The 16,836-nt window shown below is 42.1% G+C and overlaps 1 protein-coding gene across 2 annotated transcripts; it reads left to right on the plus strand.

Annotated features, from left to right (window-relative positions):
• The first annotated feature begins 246 nt into the window (after positions 1 to 246).
• Positions 247 to 14,170, plus strand: ALDOB (aldolase, fructose-bisphosphate B). Of its 2 annotated transcripts, XM_053567369.1 has the most exons (10): positions 330 to 379; positions 798 to 888; positions 4,736 to 4,857; positions 5,613 to 5,824; positions 6,861 to 6,915; positions 7,687 to 7,847; positions 8,734 to 8,817; positions 10,141 to 10,315; positions 10,724 to 10,923; positions 13,813 to 14,170. In XM_053567369.1, exons 3-10 carry the CDS (start codon positions 4,746 to 4,748, stop codon positions 13,906 to 13,908), a joined length of 1,095 nt encoding a protein of 364 aa, XP_053423344.1. In that variant the 5' UTR covers positions 330 to 379; positions 798 to 888; positions 4,736 to 4,745; the 3' UTR covers positions 13,909 to 14,170. The 2 variants fall into 2 exon arrangements, with proteins under 2 accessions (XP_053423336.1, XP_053423344.1); XM_053567361.1 differs by lacking the exon at positions 798 to 888 and having other exon boundaries at positions 247 to 379.
• The last annotated feature ends 2,666 nt before the right edge of the window (positions 14,171 to 16,836 follow it).

A 16,836-nucleotide genomic window follows, 5' to 3' on the forward strand; every position in this document is an offset into this window, starting at 1 on the left:
AGTCTTCCACTAGCTGCCTGATTTTGGAGAATCTCCTAATCCTGTGTGCCTCCGTTTCCTCATCTTTAAAATGGAAGATCTGGATTAGGAACTACATAGTCTAAAGACACTTCTTGCAGCTTTAACATTCTATGAGCCTAAGGAGTGTATGGACATGATTAGAAGGATTGGCTGTTTACGAGCCAATCAGAGATACTGAATAAACACCTCCCTTCTAGGTCAAGGTAGGAAGGGAAGGGCTGGTGAGAGATTAAAAAAAAAAAAAAACTTTCGGTGTGAAGTCTATAAAAACTCTGTGTTCCCAAAGATCCGTCCTATTTGGCAGCAGCTGCCTCAGCCACAGCTTCTGATATCTAAGAAGACTCTTCTCTCCCAAACTGTAAGTAAAAAAACTTTCCTTGCATACCTGGACAACACCAGTGAAAAAGGGGCTAATGATAGCACGCAACCTGGAGAGGGAAGATTTATTTGTTTTGAAGAAAAATTAGATGGTGGCTGAAGACTTGAGGGATCTGCTGAAACGAATGTTTCTCTGAGCACAGACGCACACTAACACCTCTCCTGGCTTTATGAGTGGACGCTGATCGCCACTGTTACCTGTATGAGGCCCTTCTGAGTCTTGATGTAGGAAAAACAACCTGGACACTCCCATTTGGTTAGGTTCTAATCTATTTTTGAGGTTCCTGGTCGTTTCAACTGTCTGTTTTCATAATGCTCCCTTATATCAATGACTGACTTACAGATCTTTTTGCCATTTGTTGTTTCCCACATTCTCTTCCCACAACTTCTGGCACCAGCACTGAAGTCTCTTTGTCACAGAAATGAACGCTTGGAGTGTGCTGCACTTTGTCTCCGCCCCTCCCCCCACTTAAATGAGGAACTGGAAAGGTAGGGCTGACTTCCCCAGGCATAGTCTTCCTTTGACTATGCATTTTCAAATGCTCTTCTTGTTTGATTTCCCACTAGCACCAGATACTGGGAAAACCCTACAGCTTAAAATGTTAGGAATCAAAGAGTGTTGTATTTTGGCACATTTACTTTATTATCTGAAAAAATAGGCATTTCATGAAACTCTGCCTATTTAATAAACTTCTGCTTAATTAGCTGCCTTGGTTCTGTTAGCCAATTTGAATGCATCAGGGGCTGAGCGCTGCCGCCATGGTGTTAATCACTTTAGCCAAGGTGCTCCTGGGGACCTCCCAGGCCCAGGTGAGAGATGGAGGTGCTGGGACAGGGAGTGGGGTTCAGTTGCAGAAAACCTAAGGTTAATTTGGCTTAGGTGCCAGGTCACAGAAGAAGGCATTACTCGAGTCTGTTTCTGGGCTGTTCCACGTGTGTTCAGAGGCACTGGGGATCAGGCTGCCCTAGATCGTCTCCCTGCACTTGTCAGTAGAACCCAGGGGTGAGTGATGAAGCTGCAGGCATCTCCACTCATCATGTATAAAAGTGCTGCATATGGTGGCCTGCAATCACAGGCTTTTATGAATAAAACCCCTCATGTTTGTCTTAGAAACCCATCCGCCTTCTGCATGGGGAAGTAAATGGACTCTACGCTGCTTTCCATTTTTCCAGTATCCATATCCAATATTTTGCAAATGATTATTTTTTCATAGAACCTCTTCCAGGAAAGCAGAAAGAATCACACCTTAGGTTTCTGTCTGCTAGTTTGCTGAAGATTAGAAATGGGATTCCAAGTCATAAGCCAGTAGGATGTGACTTGTGATCCCAGAAGATCACACCTTAGAAGGTGCATCAGATACAGTCTTCTTGGGTTGATATAAATATCTCTTAGGTCACTTGTGCCTACCTATTTTTCTGTGATTACCTTCTATCACTGAGACAATCTTTCCCCACATTTGTATACATATTGCCTGTTACATACACATAATAAATTTTACATACACACATGTACCTGTTCATTAAGAAATCAAACATTACAAAGAGAGGGACTTTACCTAAAAAATGCAATAGGTGTAACCTGAACATATAAAGTAAAATATGGGAGTCTCTCTCCACTCTACTCATTCTCCAGAGGTAACCTCAGGGTGGTTATTCTTTGTTTATACAGACGTACAAACCGTATGTATATCTTTTTTAGTTAAAAAAAAAAAAAAAGATGAGAGTATACATTACATACTTCTCTGGAACTTGTTTGTTTTTTTTTCCACTTAATAATATAATGTGAGCAACTTACCATCACACTTTTTGAATATAATATAATTTTTTATAATATAATGTGAAAATTTCCCATCTCCTATTCTAGGCTGGCCTGCTGCCTCTCAGGGGTGAATATTGGCCTGTGACCCTGTTTTATGATTAACAGAAGAGCAGCATTTGTGCTGATGTGGTACAGACCTTTAATCTCTCCATAGAAGTTTAACTTTTGTAAACAGTATTGGTTGGACCTGCTATTCTGATTGAGTCAGCACACCCAGATTGAAGAAAATAGCTATTAAATTGGTAGTACGTAGAAACAGGGAGATTTCTCAGGTGATCACCATTTTTTTACCATCTTTTAATGAAAAAAGAGAGAAATAGTAATACCTTGTACTTTTCATAATAAAGCATCTTCATGTTTATCATATAACTCAACAAATATATTGTGAGCAACTACAAGGACCAGGGTGGTCAAAGGTTGCTTTTCAGTTACTTGTCAATGAGATAAGCAATTACCCCCACTATTTAATTCAGAGTAAACTAAGATGCAGTGAAGTTGCCTGACTTGCCCAAAGTTGCAGCCAGGGGAACCAGGACTGGTTCTTGACCCCAGGTCTTTCTGACCTACTAGCAGCAGATTTGAAGGTGTCTGATGTTTAAGAATTGTTAATGTCAGTGGTGCAATGACCAAAAGGGTGCCATATTCTTGGGTGTCATCAAGGACATTAGGAGTCATGCAAAGGCCAATTATTTTTACAAAGCTCGCTCTTTTCCATAAATAGAAAGGGGTACCACCCCTTATCCCAACTTTGTGCTTTATTAGCTTGAACTCTCTTATTTTCTGTCTTAGTCTATTAAACGGGAAGGGGGAAGCCCAGCTGCCTTCTGGAATTATTTTGAAGAATAAATTATATATAGTAAATTATGTATTAATTGCTGTAGCAAAGCAGTTATCAGACTGCTTTACAGTAAATAACTTGTTATGATTGGGCTATTTTTTCCTTTTGCTTTATTAAGGAAACATATTTATTTTTAGTAATTGAGAACTCCTTTGGGAAAATACCTTAACTCAAGGTCAGATTTGCAACTTAGTCTGAAATTCACCATCCCCAGGTTGGCTTTTGTCAGCATGGAGATCAGGTCAAAAGCTAAAGTTTCCTACTCCAATGTTAATGGCTAATATGTAAACAGCAAACACCATCTGCTGGGGGCTGAGACATGATAGGGCCTTGGAAAATCAACTTCTCTAGAAATCATTGCCCACTAGCTTGTCATAGCACCCACATGACAGCATTGCAGTTCCACTTGGGAGGGTTAAGATAAGAATCTCCATTAAAGTGGAGAGTGGCAACGGTGAGGTTGTCCATCATACCTGCCCATGAATTAGTTTAGTTGCCATGAGCTGTTTATATCAAGGGGCAAGAAACTGACAGCTAGCCCTGGAGGAATGCAGAAAATGCAGAGAAATGGATTTGTCATGAGGACAAATCATAACCGGGTGGGGAGCTCTGCTTTATCCCACCTGGGACCCAGCAACTCAGATAGCTTCTCTAAGTCTTAGATTGCTCGGTCATTAATAAAGATAATACCTGCTATGACTACCTGATTGCTGAGTGAATCAAATGAGAACTGAGGTCCCTGGGATTCCAAGAAATAGTGTGTAGGCAAGGGACATCCATCTTGCATTGAATGTATCACACGAGAGAAACTAGAGAAAGGAAGAGCCCACAGGATTAGATAGGAAGCTACTCGAGAAAATCTCTGATGGCCCAACCTATGCAAAAATCACCCCCAGCCCTGTGAGCTTGCATTGTCAAGACTAACCCAAAGTGGCAGCTGAACAGGGGCACTGATCCCCTTCAGAGGGCCACTGCTGAGGAAGGACTGGGGACTCTTCTTGCAGTAGAGCTGGAGCAGGGATCACTATATGCCTTCAGCATCCTCAGGGGCCGTGAGAACCCCAGCCCACCAGCATTTAGGAAAAATTCTCCCTGGTTTACCCTAAGGGGTTTCACAGATAGTTGAATATAAGAAAAAGGAACTTTTCACCACACCCTCTATGGCCCAAAGTTGAAGAAAGGATAACTTTAAGGCCGACAATAGATGTCTCCTGTCAAACTTGTTGCCTGGAAAATTATCTTCTGGGACTAAAGGGTTATGGTGAAGTAGAGGATAACCACAGAGGCCAAGAGCCTCACAGCCCTGGCCTCAGGTCATCTAGGGTACCTCCATGGCACCAGGAATATGCAGGATGGAGAAATAGCCCATTACTGGAGTCCCCTCTGTCAGATTTTAGTAGATCACTAATGAGTGGTCCAGTCTCAGGGCCAGTGATCCCAAAGTTCTCCTGGGATACTATTTAGAGTGAACACCTTCATCCATTATGGCTAATTGTGGCTACTTAGGTGAGGGGGAACAAAACAGACCTCATTTGTTTATCCAGCTGTGGACACAAGCCAGAAGTATCACAAAGGTCTACACAGCTGGTCTGTACGGCTGGTCTGCACACCCGCCTTGGTGGTGAATCCATCTGAGCCACCCACAGTTCCACACGTGACTCTCCTACACTGTTTTCCAGACTTGCCACCATGGCCCACCAATTCCCAGCTCTCACCACAGCTCAGAAGAAGGAGCTCTCTGAGATTGCCCAGCGCATTGTGGCCAATGGAAAGGGGATCCTGGCTGCAGATGAATCTGTAGGTGAGTGTAAGACAGAGCCACGTGAGACAACAGCATACTCTTGTTTCTACACTTAGCAAAGGCAACTTGGTAACCTTATTCTTCCTTTTCAGAGGAAGTAAAGGTTTATATACACAGGAGTGGGAGCAGTAGACTTAGTAAGCACAGACGCTTGGAATCCACTAGTTTTAAGAGGCAGACTCCTGAAAACCAAGAAAAGGGGCTTAAGCTCTTCAGTTTAAGGCCAGGGGTCTTTGAATTAGTCTGTAGCAAGACCAGGAACTCACTGAACAGGATGAGGTCAGTACATGGCCATCTGCTGCTAGTGAGAAGTCAGTTTAAAGTCAGCCAAGTCAGGAAGGGCGGGGAGGTGTGTGCATCGGGAACAGGGCAGGGCTTATGGCTGAGGGGCTGTCAGGATGGAACAAGGGATAACTATGGTAGAGTGGCACAGCTGACCCTAAAACCACAGGAGCCAGGGGAGTCCAGAGCCTGTCCTCACCCCCCTTCCACTGTATGCCCGTGCAGTGAGGTTGCATCCTGAAGCAGGGGAGGGAGAGGCCTGCGGGCTTTGCATATCCACAGGACCCCCTGGTGGTTTCTGCACTGACCCCTCCACCAGCCCAGCTCATACACCTCCCACCACCATCCAGATAGCAACCAGGGTCTTCCCTGGGAGGCAAAAACTGAGGCAGGAGCTTTGAAGATCCATCCTGGAGCAGGCCACAGAGATGCCCCAGCTTGGCCTTCATGCTGCCCTCACCTGCCCACTCTAGGCACCATGGGAAACCGCCTGCAGAGGATCAAGGTGGAAAATACGGAGGAGAACCGCCGGCAGTTCCGAGAAATACTCTTCACCGTGGACAATTCCATCAACCAGAGCATTGGGGGCGTGATCCTCTTCCATGAGACCCTCTACCAGAAGGATAGCCAGGGAAAGCTGTTCAGGAACATCCTCAAGGAGAAGGGGATCGTGGTGGGCATCAAGGTGAATACTTTCGTTCATGCCTCACCTCTGCCGCGAAGCCTCTGGGCAAACTCCCAGCTCACAGGCCAAGGCAGGGTCAGCACGCCAAACAGGCTCATCATCTCATTTCTCCTCTCACTCTTTTTCATCATCTTCCTACTGAGAACAGACCTTCTTTTAGACTTTTTCACCAGTGCCCTCTTTTTTTCAACCAAGTTTTCTACCAGGTACCTTGACATCTCAATTTTCTCATTTCTTCATATAAGAATAATAGTGTATGAATAGCTCATAACGGTCTTTAAGAAATAGAATGAACTTTTTAAATGGTTCCTATCACATAACAATTACTCATTTAATGGTAGCTATTATAATTAAAGCACTTCTTACTGTTCTATCTTTTAACTTGGTCTTCCAATAGTGCATGAACTTTCCAAGAGTAAAAACTAATACAGAGTTTAGTTTGCACATAAAGTTCATGTGCAATTTAAAATGGTTTGCTAAAATAGTAAAATAGTTTGCTATTTTAAATTGCACACAAACTTTTCTGGCCACCCTGTATTTAGAGAGTGCTTACAATTCCAAATACTCGTTTAATCCTCCTCACAACCTCTAGAAGTAGATTCAATTGTTACCCTTATTTTAATGATGAAATGAAAAAACTGGATAGAACCTGCCTACATGGCAAGGCAAAGTTAGAACCAGTTCAGACCATCAAACTCTTAGGCTTGTGACCTTAGCCTCTGTGATGAGAGCAGAGGCTGCGTCTTCATTTTTTTCACCTCTGTACAAGCACAATGCCCAGTGTGTACAGATAATCAATAAATGTCAGGAGAAAACTCTCACATGGCTCCTTTCACATGCCTTCCCTTCCGCTATGGACTGAACTGTGTCCCCACAATGACTAGTAGTAGACTTTCTAATTCAACTCTGGTTTGTAAAAGATGCGCACTATTAGTTAGCACAAGGACTTCTGCTTGTGTTTCACTGGAATCTGCTAATTACTTGTTAATGTCTGTATCCACACCTGCTAATTACTTGTTAATATCTGTATCCACAGTTAGACCAAGGAGCTGCTCCCCTTGCAGGAACAAACAAAGAAAGCACTATTCAAGGTAAGGATATTGCCCGCTGACGTGGCTCATGCTAGTCGCGATAGGCTTGAAATGAAGGCAAGTAAAGGAGGGGGGAAAGGGAAACAAAATACGTGTTTAACACAGGTTTTAGAGACACACAGACCTTGCGTGTCCACTTAATAACTGCATGATCAGTCACTGAAATGTTCTGAGCCTCAGTTCTCATGTCTTTAAAATGGGATAACTGTTGTGAGAATTAAGTAGACAAGGTACATGAAGTGCTTACCACACTACTTTCCACAGAGAAAATATCCTGTACTTGGAACTATTGTTTTTAGGGAAAAAAAAAATCTAGAACCAGCAGAGAGGAAAGGCACCAAGTTCTAAGATCAGACACACCTGGGTTTGACTCCTCATTCTATGACATGCTACTTAGATAATTTCGCAAGTACTTCGACACCCAAGAGAAAAAGTATTAACCACAGCATGGGTTAGCTAAGCAGAATTTGTATCCCAGCCCTATGATTTTTTAGCTGTTCAAACTTGGTAAAGTCCCTTAACTGCTGAAAGCCTCAGTTTCCACATCTATAAAGTGAGCATAATATTAACTGTCAGACCCCTCTGTTCTACTTATAGACTAGCCCCTATGCACATGAAAACTATATTTATTTAATCTACATCGTTTTAGCCCAATATTGTGATCACTCTGTGGATCCAAAGCTAAGACAAGAGAGAATTCCTCCACTTTGTCAGAGACCCCATGGATCAGGTATGGGGGTGTAAAGAAGCCCTCTCTCCTGTGACTCACAGGGCTCGATGGCCTCTCAGAGCGCTGTGCTCAGTACAAGAAAGAAGGTGTCGACTTTGGGAAGTGGCGTGCTGTGCTGAGGATTGCTGACCAGTGTCCCTCCAGCCTCGCCATCCAGGAAAATGCCAACGCCCTGGCCCGCTACGCCAGCATCTGTCAGCAGGTGCTCTGCCTCCCCTTTTCCCCCCTGGGGCTGAAAAACAGTAGGCTAGAGCTTTCTTCACCTCTCTCTTTCCAGTTTTACCACAACTATGCATGACCCTTTCTCTTCCCTCACCAGCATATTCTAATGGAATTTTCCCCTAGTTTTGCTATAGCTCAGTATGGTAGGGAAAGATTTGCTTCCACCAGCCTGTTGTAATCCAATGAGGCTATGAGTTCAATGGCTAATGTCATCACCTGCTGCCCCCTGCCAAAGTTCTATAACCAGTCTCAAAAATGGTCAAGCTCATGAGGACAGGACAGTTGTCCATACTCCATAACACTCAAGATATAACCTCTTCAATCCCTAGCTGGAGGGTGACAGCTCTGACAAGTTCCAATCCAAATAATTTCTCCCAGAATGATGACCTGAGCTAAAGTTTCCAGCACATATGGAAGTGGGCTCTGAGTCTAAGTTAATTTGATTTGTTCTGTAGGGAGTATGTTGGGCTTACTAGAATTGCAGGAACCTGAGGATTCTGCTTGAATTCTTTCATTAACTCACACCAGAAGTGTCATTCTTATTAATCTAAGGTGACTGTCCTAAAAGGGTGGCTGCTAGGTGTTGAAGTAACTAGAATAGTCTTCAGTAAAAGATACAGAAATTAAGGTTTGCATTTTTTTACCCCATTCTGAAAAACATTTTTAAGTCTCATTGTTCTTTTTTGCTTAAGCCACAAATACTCATCAGATACCCCATTAATTTCTTTTCATCACCTATAAGTCGCCTATATAGGATTTCTCCATAAGGGCTTTGCTTTACACCAATACAACAGTTGAATCTCCTCCTAAGGAAAGGATTACAGTGGGCACAGTTTCACTTTTTTCTCCCCACTTTTCCTTTTCAGAATGGGCTAGTACCCATTGTTGAACCAGAGGTGATTCCGGATGGAGACCATGACCTGGAACACTGCCAGTATGTTACTGAGAAAGTAAGTCTGAAGTATAACAGTCTCCATTCTAGCTGAAAAATCTTGTTGTTAAGTAACTGATGTTATATTTGCAATAGCCTGTAGTTTAGAACTGTAGATTAGAATCATTATGTTGCATTGAAGAGGTAAGGAAGTGCTTATCAATCCTTCACTTTCTGGGGCATAGAATCTCCTTGTAGAAGAAGCACAGATTTGCAGTAGCAATACTTGGGTTGGAGAATCCACTTTTTTCCACTTATGAGATCTCGAGCAAATAGTATTTTCTCTCTTGGACCTCAGTTTTATTATGTGTACACTAAAAAATTTAAAAATAAGATGAGACTCTTATAATTAAAAAATTAAAAATAAGATATGAGACTCATAATGAGAAATATAATATAATGAATATAATGTAAAATTCATTCACATTTGACTTTATAAATTAGCCACCTTAGGTCTAAAAGACAGTGGTCCTCCTCACACATGGTGAGGAGATAAGAAGGTCACCTTACCTTAGTTTCTCCACTTGCAAAATTACATAGGCTGAAATGAAATCTAAAAGCACTTCTGTCACCAAAATGTATATTTTTCTTTGTTTTCTTTCTTTTTCCTTTTCTTTTCTTTCCTTCCTTCTTTTTTTTTTTTTGTTTGTTTTTTGAGATGTGGTTTCATGCTGTTTCTTGGTTAGAGTACAGAGGCATTATCAAAATTCACTGCAACTTCAAAGAACTAGGCTCTAGCTAGTCACCTGCCTTAGCCTCCCAAATACATGAGACTACACGCATGCACCACTATGCATGGCTATTTTTTTTTATTTTTTGTAGAGATGGGATCTTGCTATGTTGTCCAGGATGGTCTTGAACTCCTGGGCTCAAGCAATCCTCTCACTTTAGCCTCCCCAAATGCTAGGATTACTGGCATGAACCACCACACCTGACCTTTAAAACGTATGTATTGATGACTAATCAGCTTCTACAGGGATGGAGAGTGGAGGCCAGATTAGATGTCCTTCACTAGAGAAATCAAAACAGTCTCAAGTGGGGATGACATTGACCAACAGAGTAATGGGAGAAAACAGAATGAAGGGCCTCAGGAAGCAGAGCCATGCCAATAGTTCATGCATTAGAGCAGCTAGATTAGGGTTTGTGGGGATAAGCCAATTTGGTTGTGCTCAATGCATATTATTTGCAACATACTCCCCTGATGAGGTCTAGAGGCTGGTTCAGAAGCTTTGGCCAACATGGCAATGCCTTCATCCTGCATCCCTGTAGTGTTGAAGTCCCAAGGTCAAGTGACTCTAAGACTAGCTTTGCATTTCACCTGTTTGGACCTCTTGTCCTTCAGGTCCTGGCTGCTGTCTATAAGGCCCTGAATGACCATCATGTTTACCTGGAGGGCACCTTGCTAAAGCCCAACATGGTGACTGCTGGACATGCCTGCACCAAGAAGTATACTCCAGAGCAAGTGGCTATGGCCACCGTCACAGCTCTCCACCGCACTGTTCCTGCAGCTGTTCCTGGTAAGGCCTTCTTTCTTCCTAACTCAAGGCCTTAGCCCTTTGAAGGAGAGCCACAGCATTTGTGCTTGTCTGGAAGTCTACATCTATTCATGAAGCAAACCTCTGCTATTGCACAGGCAGCCAGTTCTTCCCCTCTTCGTCTAAGATGTCAAGCATCCTGAGTCTGTCCATGTGCACACAATCCCTGTACTTCTTCCACATTGCACTGCCCTCTCTATTTATCTATAACCCTTCTCACTTTAGCTCAACTAGTTTTAGCAAAGGTGAACTGATTTCTCTGACCCAGTCTCACACAATCAAGCAGAGAAAAGATTGAGGTGCTCCATTTCTTTTCGGCTCATTGCGTACTTTCTCAAGCAGGGCTCATAAGCTGGGACTAATAGAGTGAAATGGTTTCTCTCCTACCAGGCATCTGCTTTTTGTCTGGCGGCATGAGTGAAGAAGATGCTACTCTCAACCTCAATGCTATCAACCTTTGCCCCCTGCCAAAGCCCTGGAAACTAAGTTTCTCTTATGGAAGGGCCCTGCAGGCCAGTGCACTGGCAGCCTGGGGTGGCAAGGCTGCAAACAAGAAGGCGACCCAGGAGGCTTTTATGAAGCGGGCCCTGGTAAGATGCTGCTACCTCTTACCGACTTGATCAAGTTCCTATTTGGTGCTTGACTTTTTCACATGGAGAAGCATTGTTTTCTTCAGGTCATAAAAGTATCTACAGATAGTGTCTGCTACTTATTTGAAAATGTGGCATTGAAGCTCAGTAGGCAGATTGGAGCTAGAGAGAGTTTTGAATTATCCACACTGGTAGCATAGCTGATGACAGTAAATTGAAGGACGATTTTAACAGAGACACAGCCTTCCCTCTGCTTTAACAGAGGTAAGAAGACGAGAGGGCTAAGGACTGAACTAGGACATCTTGCATTTTGAGAGGATGATGAAGAAAGCAGAAAAGCAGCAGTTATGTGATAGGATGCACAAGGGCTCTGGAACAAGTAGAAAACATTTTCAAGGGGTCAATAATAAAATGCTTCAGAGAGATTTAGAACAGAGGCTGAGAAAAGGCACTGGGATTGACATTTAGGAACATATCAGTGACCTTTGACAAAATAGTTTTAATAGAAAGAGAAAAGGAAAGGTGCTCATTCAAGAATTGTGTCAGGAAAAGACCCCCAAAAGGTTACCTGGAGAAATGAGGACCAAAAAGTTTTTTTTCGATTAGTAACCAGTATTTTGTTAATACCCTCAATGAGTCAAGGACTAGGGTGAACAAAATCAGACATACCTATGGCCCTCAGGGAGCTTGCAGTTTACCTGAATGGGAGAGAGCGTGGCATGTTCAAATGTAAAGAAAAGAAGCCAGGCCAGTGTGGTGGCTCATGCCTGTAATCCTATTGCTCTGGGAGGCTGAGGCTGGTGGATTGCCTGAGCTCACAGGTTTCAGACTAGCTGAGTCAAAGCGAGACCCACCCACCCCCCCATATCTAAAAATAGACCCAGGTGTTATGGCAGGCACCTGAAGTCTCAGCTACTCAGAAGGCTGAGGAAAGAGAATTGCTTGAGCCCAAGAGTTTGAGGTTGCTGTGAGCTATGACACCACAGAACTGTACCGAGTGCAACAACATGAAATTCTGTCTCCAAAAAAACAAAGAAGCCAGGAGAGAGAGTAAAGACAAGCAGTTTGGAGATAATTGAGGGGAGAAGGGCTTAGAGAAGACAGGGCTGCATGAAACTAAGTATTAAATATAGGTGGCACAGTTGGTCTTAAAGATAAAAAGGAGGGAACAGACAGAAAAGAAAAAAGAGAATGGGGTTGGAATCAACCTTGTAGTGGTGAGAACATGTAGCAGTTGATGACTGATTACCACTGAAGGATGAGAATGATAAAGAAATAGAGATTTCAATCCTGACAGTGGGAAAGGTTAGAATAGCTCTTGAAGAAATTTGCTAGGAAATTGACCAGATATTATGGCCAGACATTACAGCCAAGTGTCTGTAAGAGTGAGTTTATGGTCCATTAGCTTCCTTCCTGAATTTTCCTAACAGCTCTCTAAAGCTGCAGAAGATTCAGAGAAACCTGAATGGTGAACCATAGGGCAGATGAGTAAAATAGAGAGATGGAAGAGTGAAAATTTAATAGAGAGATGGAAGAGTGAAAATTTTCCTGATAGCCTCATTTAGCCTGATGACCACAAAGGTGGCTGGGGAAGGAATTGAGTGTAATCAGAACTGATGAGGCCTTAAGGGAAGCTAAAAAAATCATTTCAGGGGCATAAGAGAGGTGTGAGTTGTTAGGGGTGGTACTTTACCTGGTGACAGAAAGCAGAGTATGGCTGTGCTGGTGTGTGGCTGATGGGGCAGGCAGAGGTAGCTCACCTGCTGGAGGGATTACGAAAGTAACAGTTCAGAAGGGAAGCTGAGTCTTCCATCCAGGATGCCTCTTCTCAAGCTCAAGTGTGCATCTGAATCTCCTGAAGGGCTTTGGTTTTACTGATAGTTTTATTGATAAATAATGCTACATATGTGCAGGGTCCCTGTGATATTTTGATACATGCAATGGGTACAGATCACATCAGGGTATATTAGGATACTCATCACCTCAAACATTTGTCATGTCTCTGTGTTGGGAACATTCTAAATCTCTTCTTTGAGCTATTTTGAAGTATGGATAAATTGTTAACTGTATAGTCACCCTACTGTGCTATGGAACACTAGAAATTATTCCTTTTATCTAAATGTATTTTTGTACCCATTAACCAACCTCTTTTTGTCACCCTACCCCATGAAAGGCTTGTTAAAATGCAGATTGCTGGTCCCCACCCACCAAGTGTCTAGTTCAGGAGGTCTGGAAGGAGGTCAGAGAATTTCCATTTCTACAAAGCTCCTAAGTGATCCCAGTGGTCCATGAAATGTACTTGGAGAACCACTGATGTAAGATGTAGAAATAAGTCCTAGAGAATGGACAGCGGCAATGGGAACTGGAAGAAGGGATAGCACTGAGTGGCATTTGAGTATTGCTATCGTTTCCATAAGCAATAGTTAAGTTTCATAATTCTGAATGTATCTTTGATTGGAATTTACATGGGAAATCAAAAGATCCTATGATAACAACTTCATACAATTTACATATTCTTGTGGACAAATAAAGACAGAAAAAAATTAAATAATCACTTTTTTTGGTATAGCATCCTATACTAGTGAGAAGTTTCTCAACTTTAATTTTTAATACTGTTGTTGACAATATTGTTGGCACTGAAAAGAGATTTTTCCTAGTAATTGATATAAACGATACAAACCCTGGGTTTGCCAAGGAAGTGCTCAGAAGATTGAAATTAAAAAAGGACATTGGGAAGGGGATGATGTCAGCAGCTGTGGGACATTTCATCACTGTAGGGAGAACAGAATCCACACACCAGTGTGGCTGGCTTCCCCTGCAGAGTAGGCGGGGGTAAGATGGGGCTGCATTTACTCAGACTCGGTCTCCTGTCTCACACTTGTCTTCTAGGCTAACTGCCAGGCAGCCAAAGGACAGTATGTTCACACCGGCTCTTCTGGGGCCGCGTCCACTCAGTCACTCTTCACGGCCTGCTATACCTACTAGGACCTGATCACCGCCAGCCTGGCTCCAGCGCTTCTAGGAGTCTCAGCAGGAGAGCTGAAAAGGAACCACCTTTCCATCCAATACTGGAAATAAGACAAAATTAAATTGGAACTGCTGGAAACACAACTCATGTTAAATCTTAAACATAAGGGGAAAAAACCCAAATCGGTTAGGGAAACATAAGTATGAACATCAAGGATACAACCGTTCGTTTGCACCACTTTCAGCTCCTTGTGCTTCTTCCACCCAAAAAGTTAACAGGCTTTAAGACAAAAGTCAGCTCTTCATCTAAGTAACAACTACCAAACAAAACACCTCAAAAGCTGAGTGCAGAGAAGTTGAGAAGTGCATCTTAGTAAACAATCTTAGTGGTGGTGGGTTGGGAAGGAGAAAGCTTCAACCTAAAGAAGAAATAAAATGTTCTATAAACCTTCGGTGGGTATTGGGTTTCACTCTTCTGCTCTTGTTGTTGAAGAACTCAGTTTATTTCATGACCTTTGACTGTGCTAGACGTTGAGTGGTGTTAATGATCGGGTCCCCTCACCTTTGGCTCCTGATTGAAATCAAATGGCAAAATTTAAAAAAAAAAAAAACAGATGCTCAGACCACACCCCAGCCCAATTAAATAAACCAGACACTCTAGATATGGGATTCTCTATCAGATTTCTTAAAGCTTCCTCAGTGATTCCAATGTTCTGCCAGATTTGAGAACTACCAACCTAAATTTCAAGTTTCAGGATATTTGAAAATGAAAGCCATTTGTAATATGATGCCAGCTAAAATGTAGGATAATTTTGAGTACCTTGTGAAGTGTAATAACAGAATTAATGTGACTTTGATGCATGGAGCGCTCCTTCCCCTGGCCCAGGCTTGGTGACACAGGACTACATTTTCTTCTGCACATCCAAGCACACTCCCTAGTTTTTCAGTAAATAACATTTGCACAGTTATACTGAATTGGCTTTCAACATTCAGAATTAACCTATAGAAAAAGCAATGAAGACAAGCAACCACGATCACAAAAAATAAATTAAACATTGAAATTCTGGGCAATATAGGAGTAATGATTTAACTGACAGAAGCTGGAGAATACAAGGGGAAGAAGTGGATAAAAGCAACGGGAATGAGAAGTAGTACTTGAAATGGACGGTTTCAGAAATAGTGCGTTAAGTCTGTTTCAGTAGCATAGGAAACCAGATATAAATCTTTAGAGTACACATAGTGTAGTTAAAATTTAGAAGGTGGTAAACTAAATTTCTTGTCTTGGATAGCATAAACTATATTGCTTAAAGTAGATAAATTAACAAATAAAAGTGCAAGCATATTTACAGGAATAAGAATTAGTCCAAACAGGCATATTCTAAGGAGAGAGACCTGGAGTATGGCATGTGGCAGGGGACTTCTACTTATCATATGCCCTTTACAGCGTGAAATATTTATTTCCATGTATTTGCCATTACTTTTCTAAAAACAGCCATATTAGATAATTAAAACCTACCTTAGTCCAGGGCTTTCATTTTACAGATAATAAAAATAGGCCCAGAGCAGTTAAATTTCTTGCTGGGGATCACATATTCAGGGTAGAGCTACGAGACTAGAATTTAGGTCTCTTTCTTACGTAGTGGACATATAGCCAGGGGATTATAGGACAGGGTCACAGGTGGTGTTTAACACCTCTGCCATTGGTGTTGCAGGTTTTATACATTCCTTATGCATTCATTCAGTTCCTACCATATACCCAACTGCCTTAAAAGCTGGGAAATAAGACCCTGTATAAAAGAGCTGTTCTAGCGGACGATTTCTATTTAGAGCTTACTTGGCATCCCTGAACTTACATTATGAAGAAAACTCTTCGATTCTTACTTATCAGTTGAGCATGTTATAACCAAGGCTGCGTTATTTATATCATTTGATCAAAGCTGAATTATATTTCGCTGGGAGTGAGGATTTATATATATAATACATTTTCCCTGGCTATCGTCTGATCTGCTTTCACTACTAAGGGACTACAATTGTCCTTGAAATACCAGGCCCAGTAATTTTCTCCTCTCAGAGTAACATGAAGACAAGTGTTATGAGGCTACAGACTTTAATTTCTATAAACTCTTTGATCACGGAGTGAATGTTAGTGGTTTCCTATCTTTTCTTACTTTGTCAGATTTATTCTCATAGTTAATGAACATTTACTAAAAATAAAACCTGACGCTTGACACAGAAGGTAATTAAGAGAAATTTCAGCTTTAGGTTAGCCATCTGGTGTTGTCTGCATACCAGACAATAAATCTTAAACAGCTGAGCAAGAAACACAAACCATTGACTGGAGGTGGCAAGTGGGAGGAGGGTCTGCATACCAGACAATGAAGCTTAAACAGCTAAGAAACATAAACCATTGACTGGGGGTGGCAGGCGGGAGGAGGGTCTCATGAAAAGGCTGGGTGTAGAAGAGGAGGGAGGAAAGGGCACTTAGGTTGAATATCACAGGATAATAACTGGGAAGGGAACTCTTAGAAAAGGAACTGTCTGTGTGTAAGAAAATACTTTGATAAGTCACTGGGAGAAGATGATATTTTGAAAGTATCAAGAGCCAAGGCCACAAACAAATGACTGAGTTTTGTTTCTGCTGTTAAGATGGAAGGGGAAAGAAGGCAGAAAGGGGCAGAAAAATTAGACAAGAAGAGGAAGAAATAAGAAAGGAAGAGAAAAAGAGGAGTCAGGAAAGAAGCCAGGGGCAATTGTAATCGTGGGGAGGTGACTGAAGGGCATTTATGAAAGGGGGAACTAAGAAGTAATCTAAGGATATTTGTCTTCTTGAGGAAGAGCTGTCTCATGAGTCTACATCATGCTTTACAGAAACAAGGTACTGAGACGATTCATAACAAACTGCAATTGAATTAATTTAGCAGAAGCCAACTGCAACTGAGAGTATAC

This window comes from Nycticebus coucang, chromosome 2, assembly GCF_027406575.1.
Source record: "Nycticebus coucang isolate mNycCou1 chromosome 2, mNycCou1.pri, whole genome shotgun sequence".
NCBI classification, from domain to species: domain Eukaryota; kingdom Metazoa; phylum Chordata; class Mammalia; order Primates; family Lorisidae; genus Nycticebus; species Nycticebus coucang.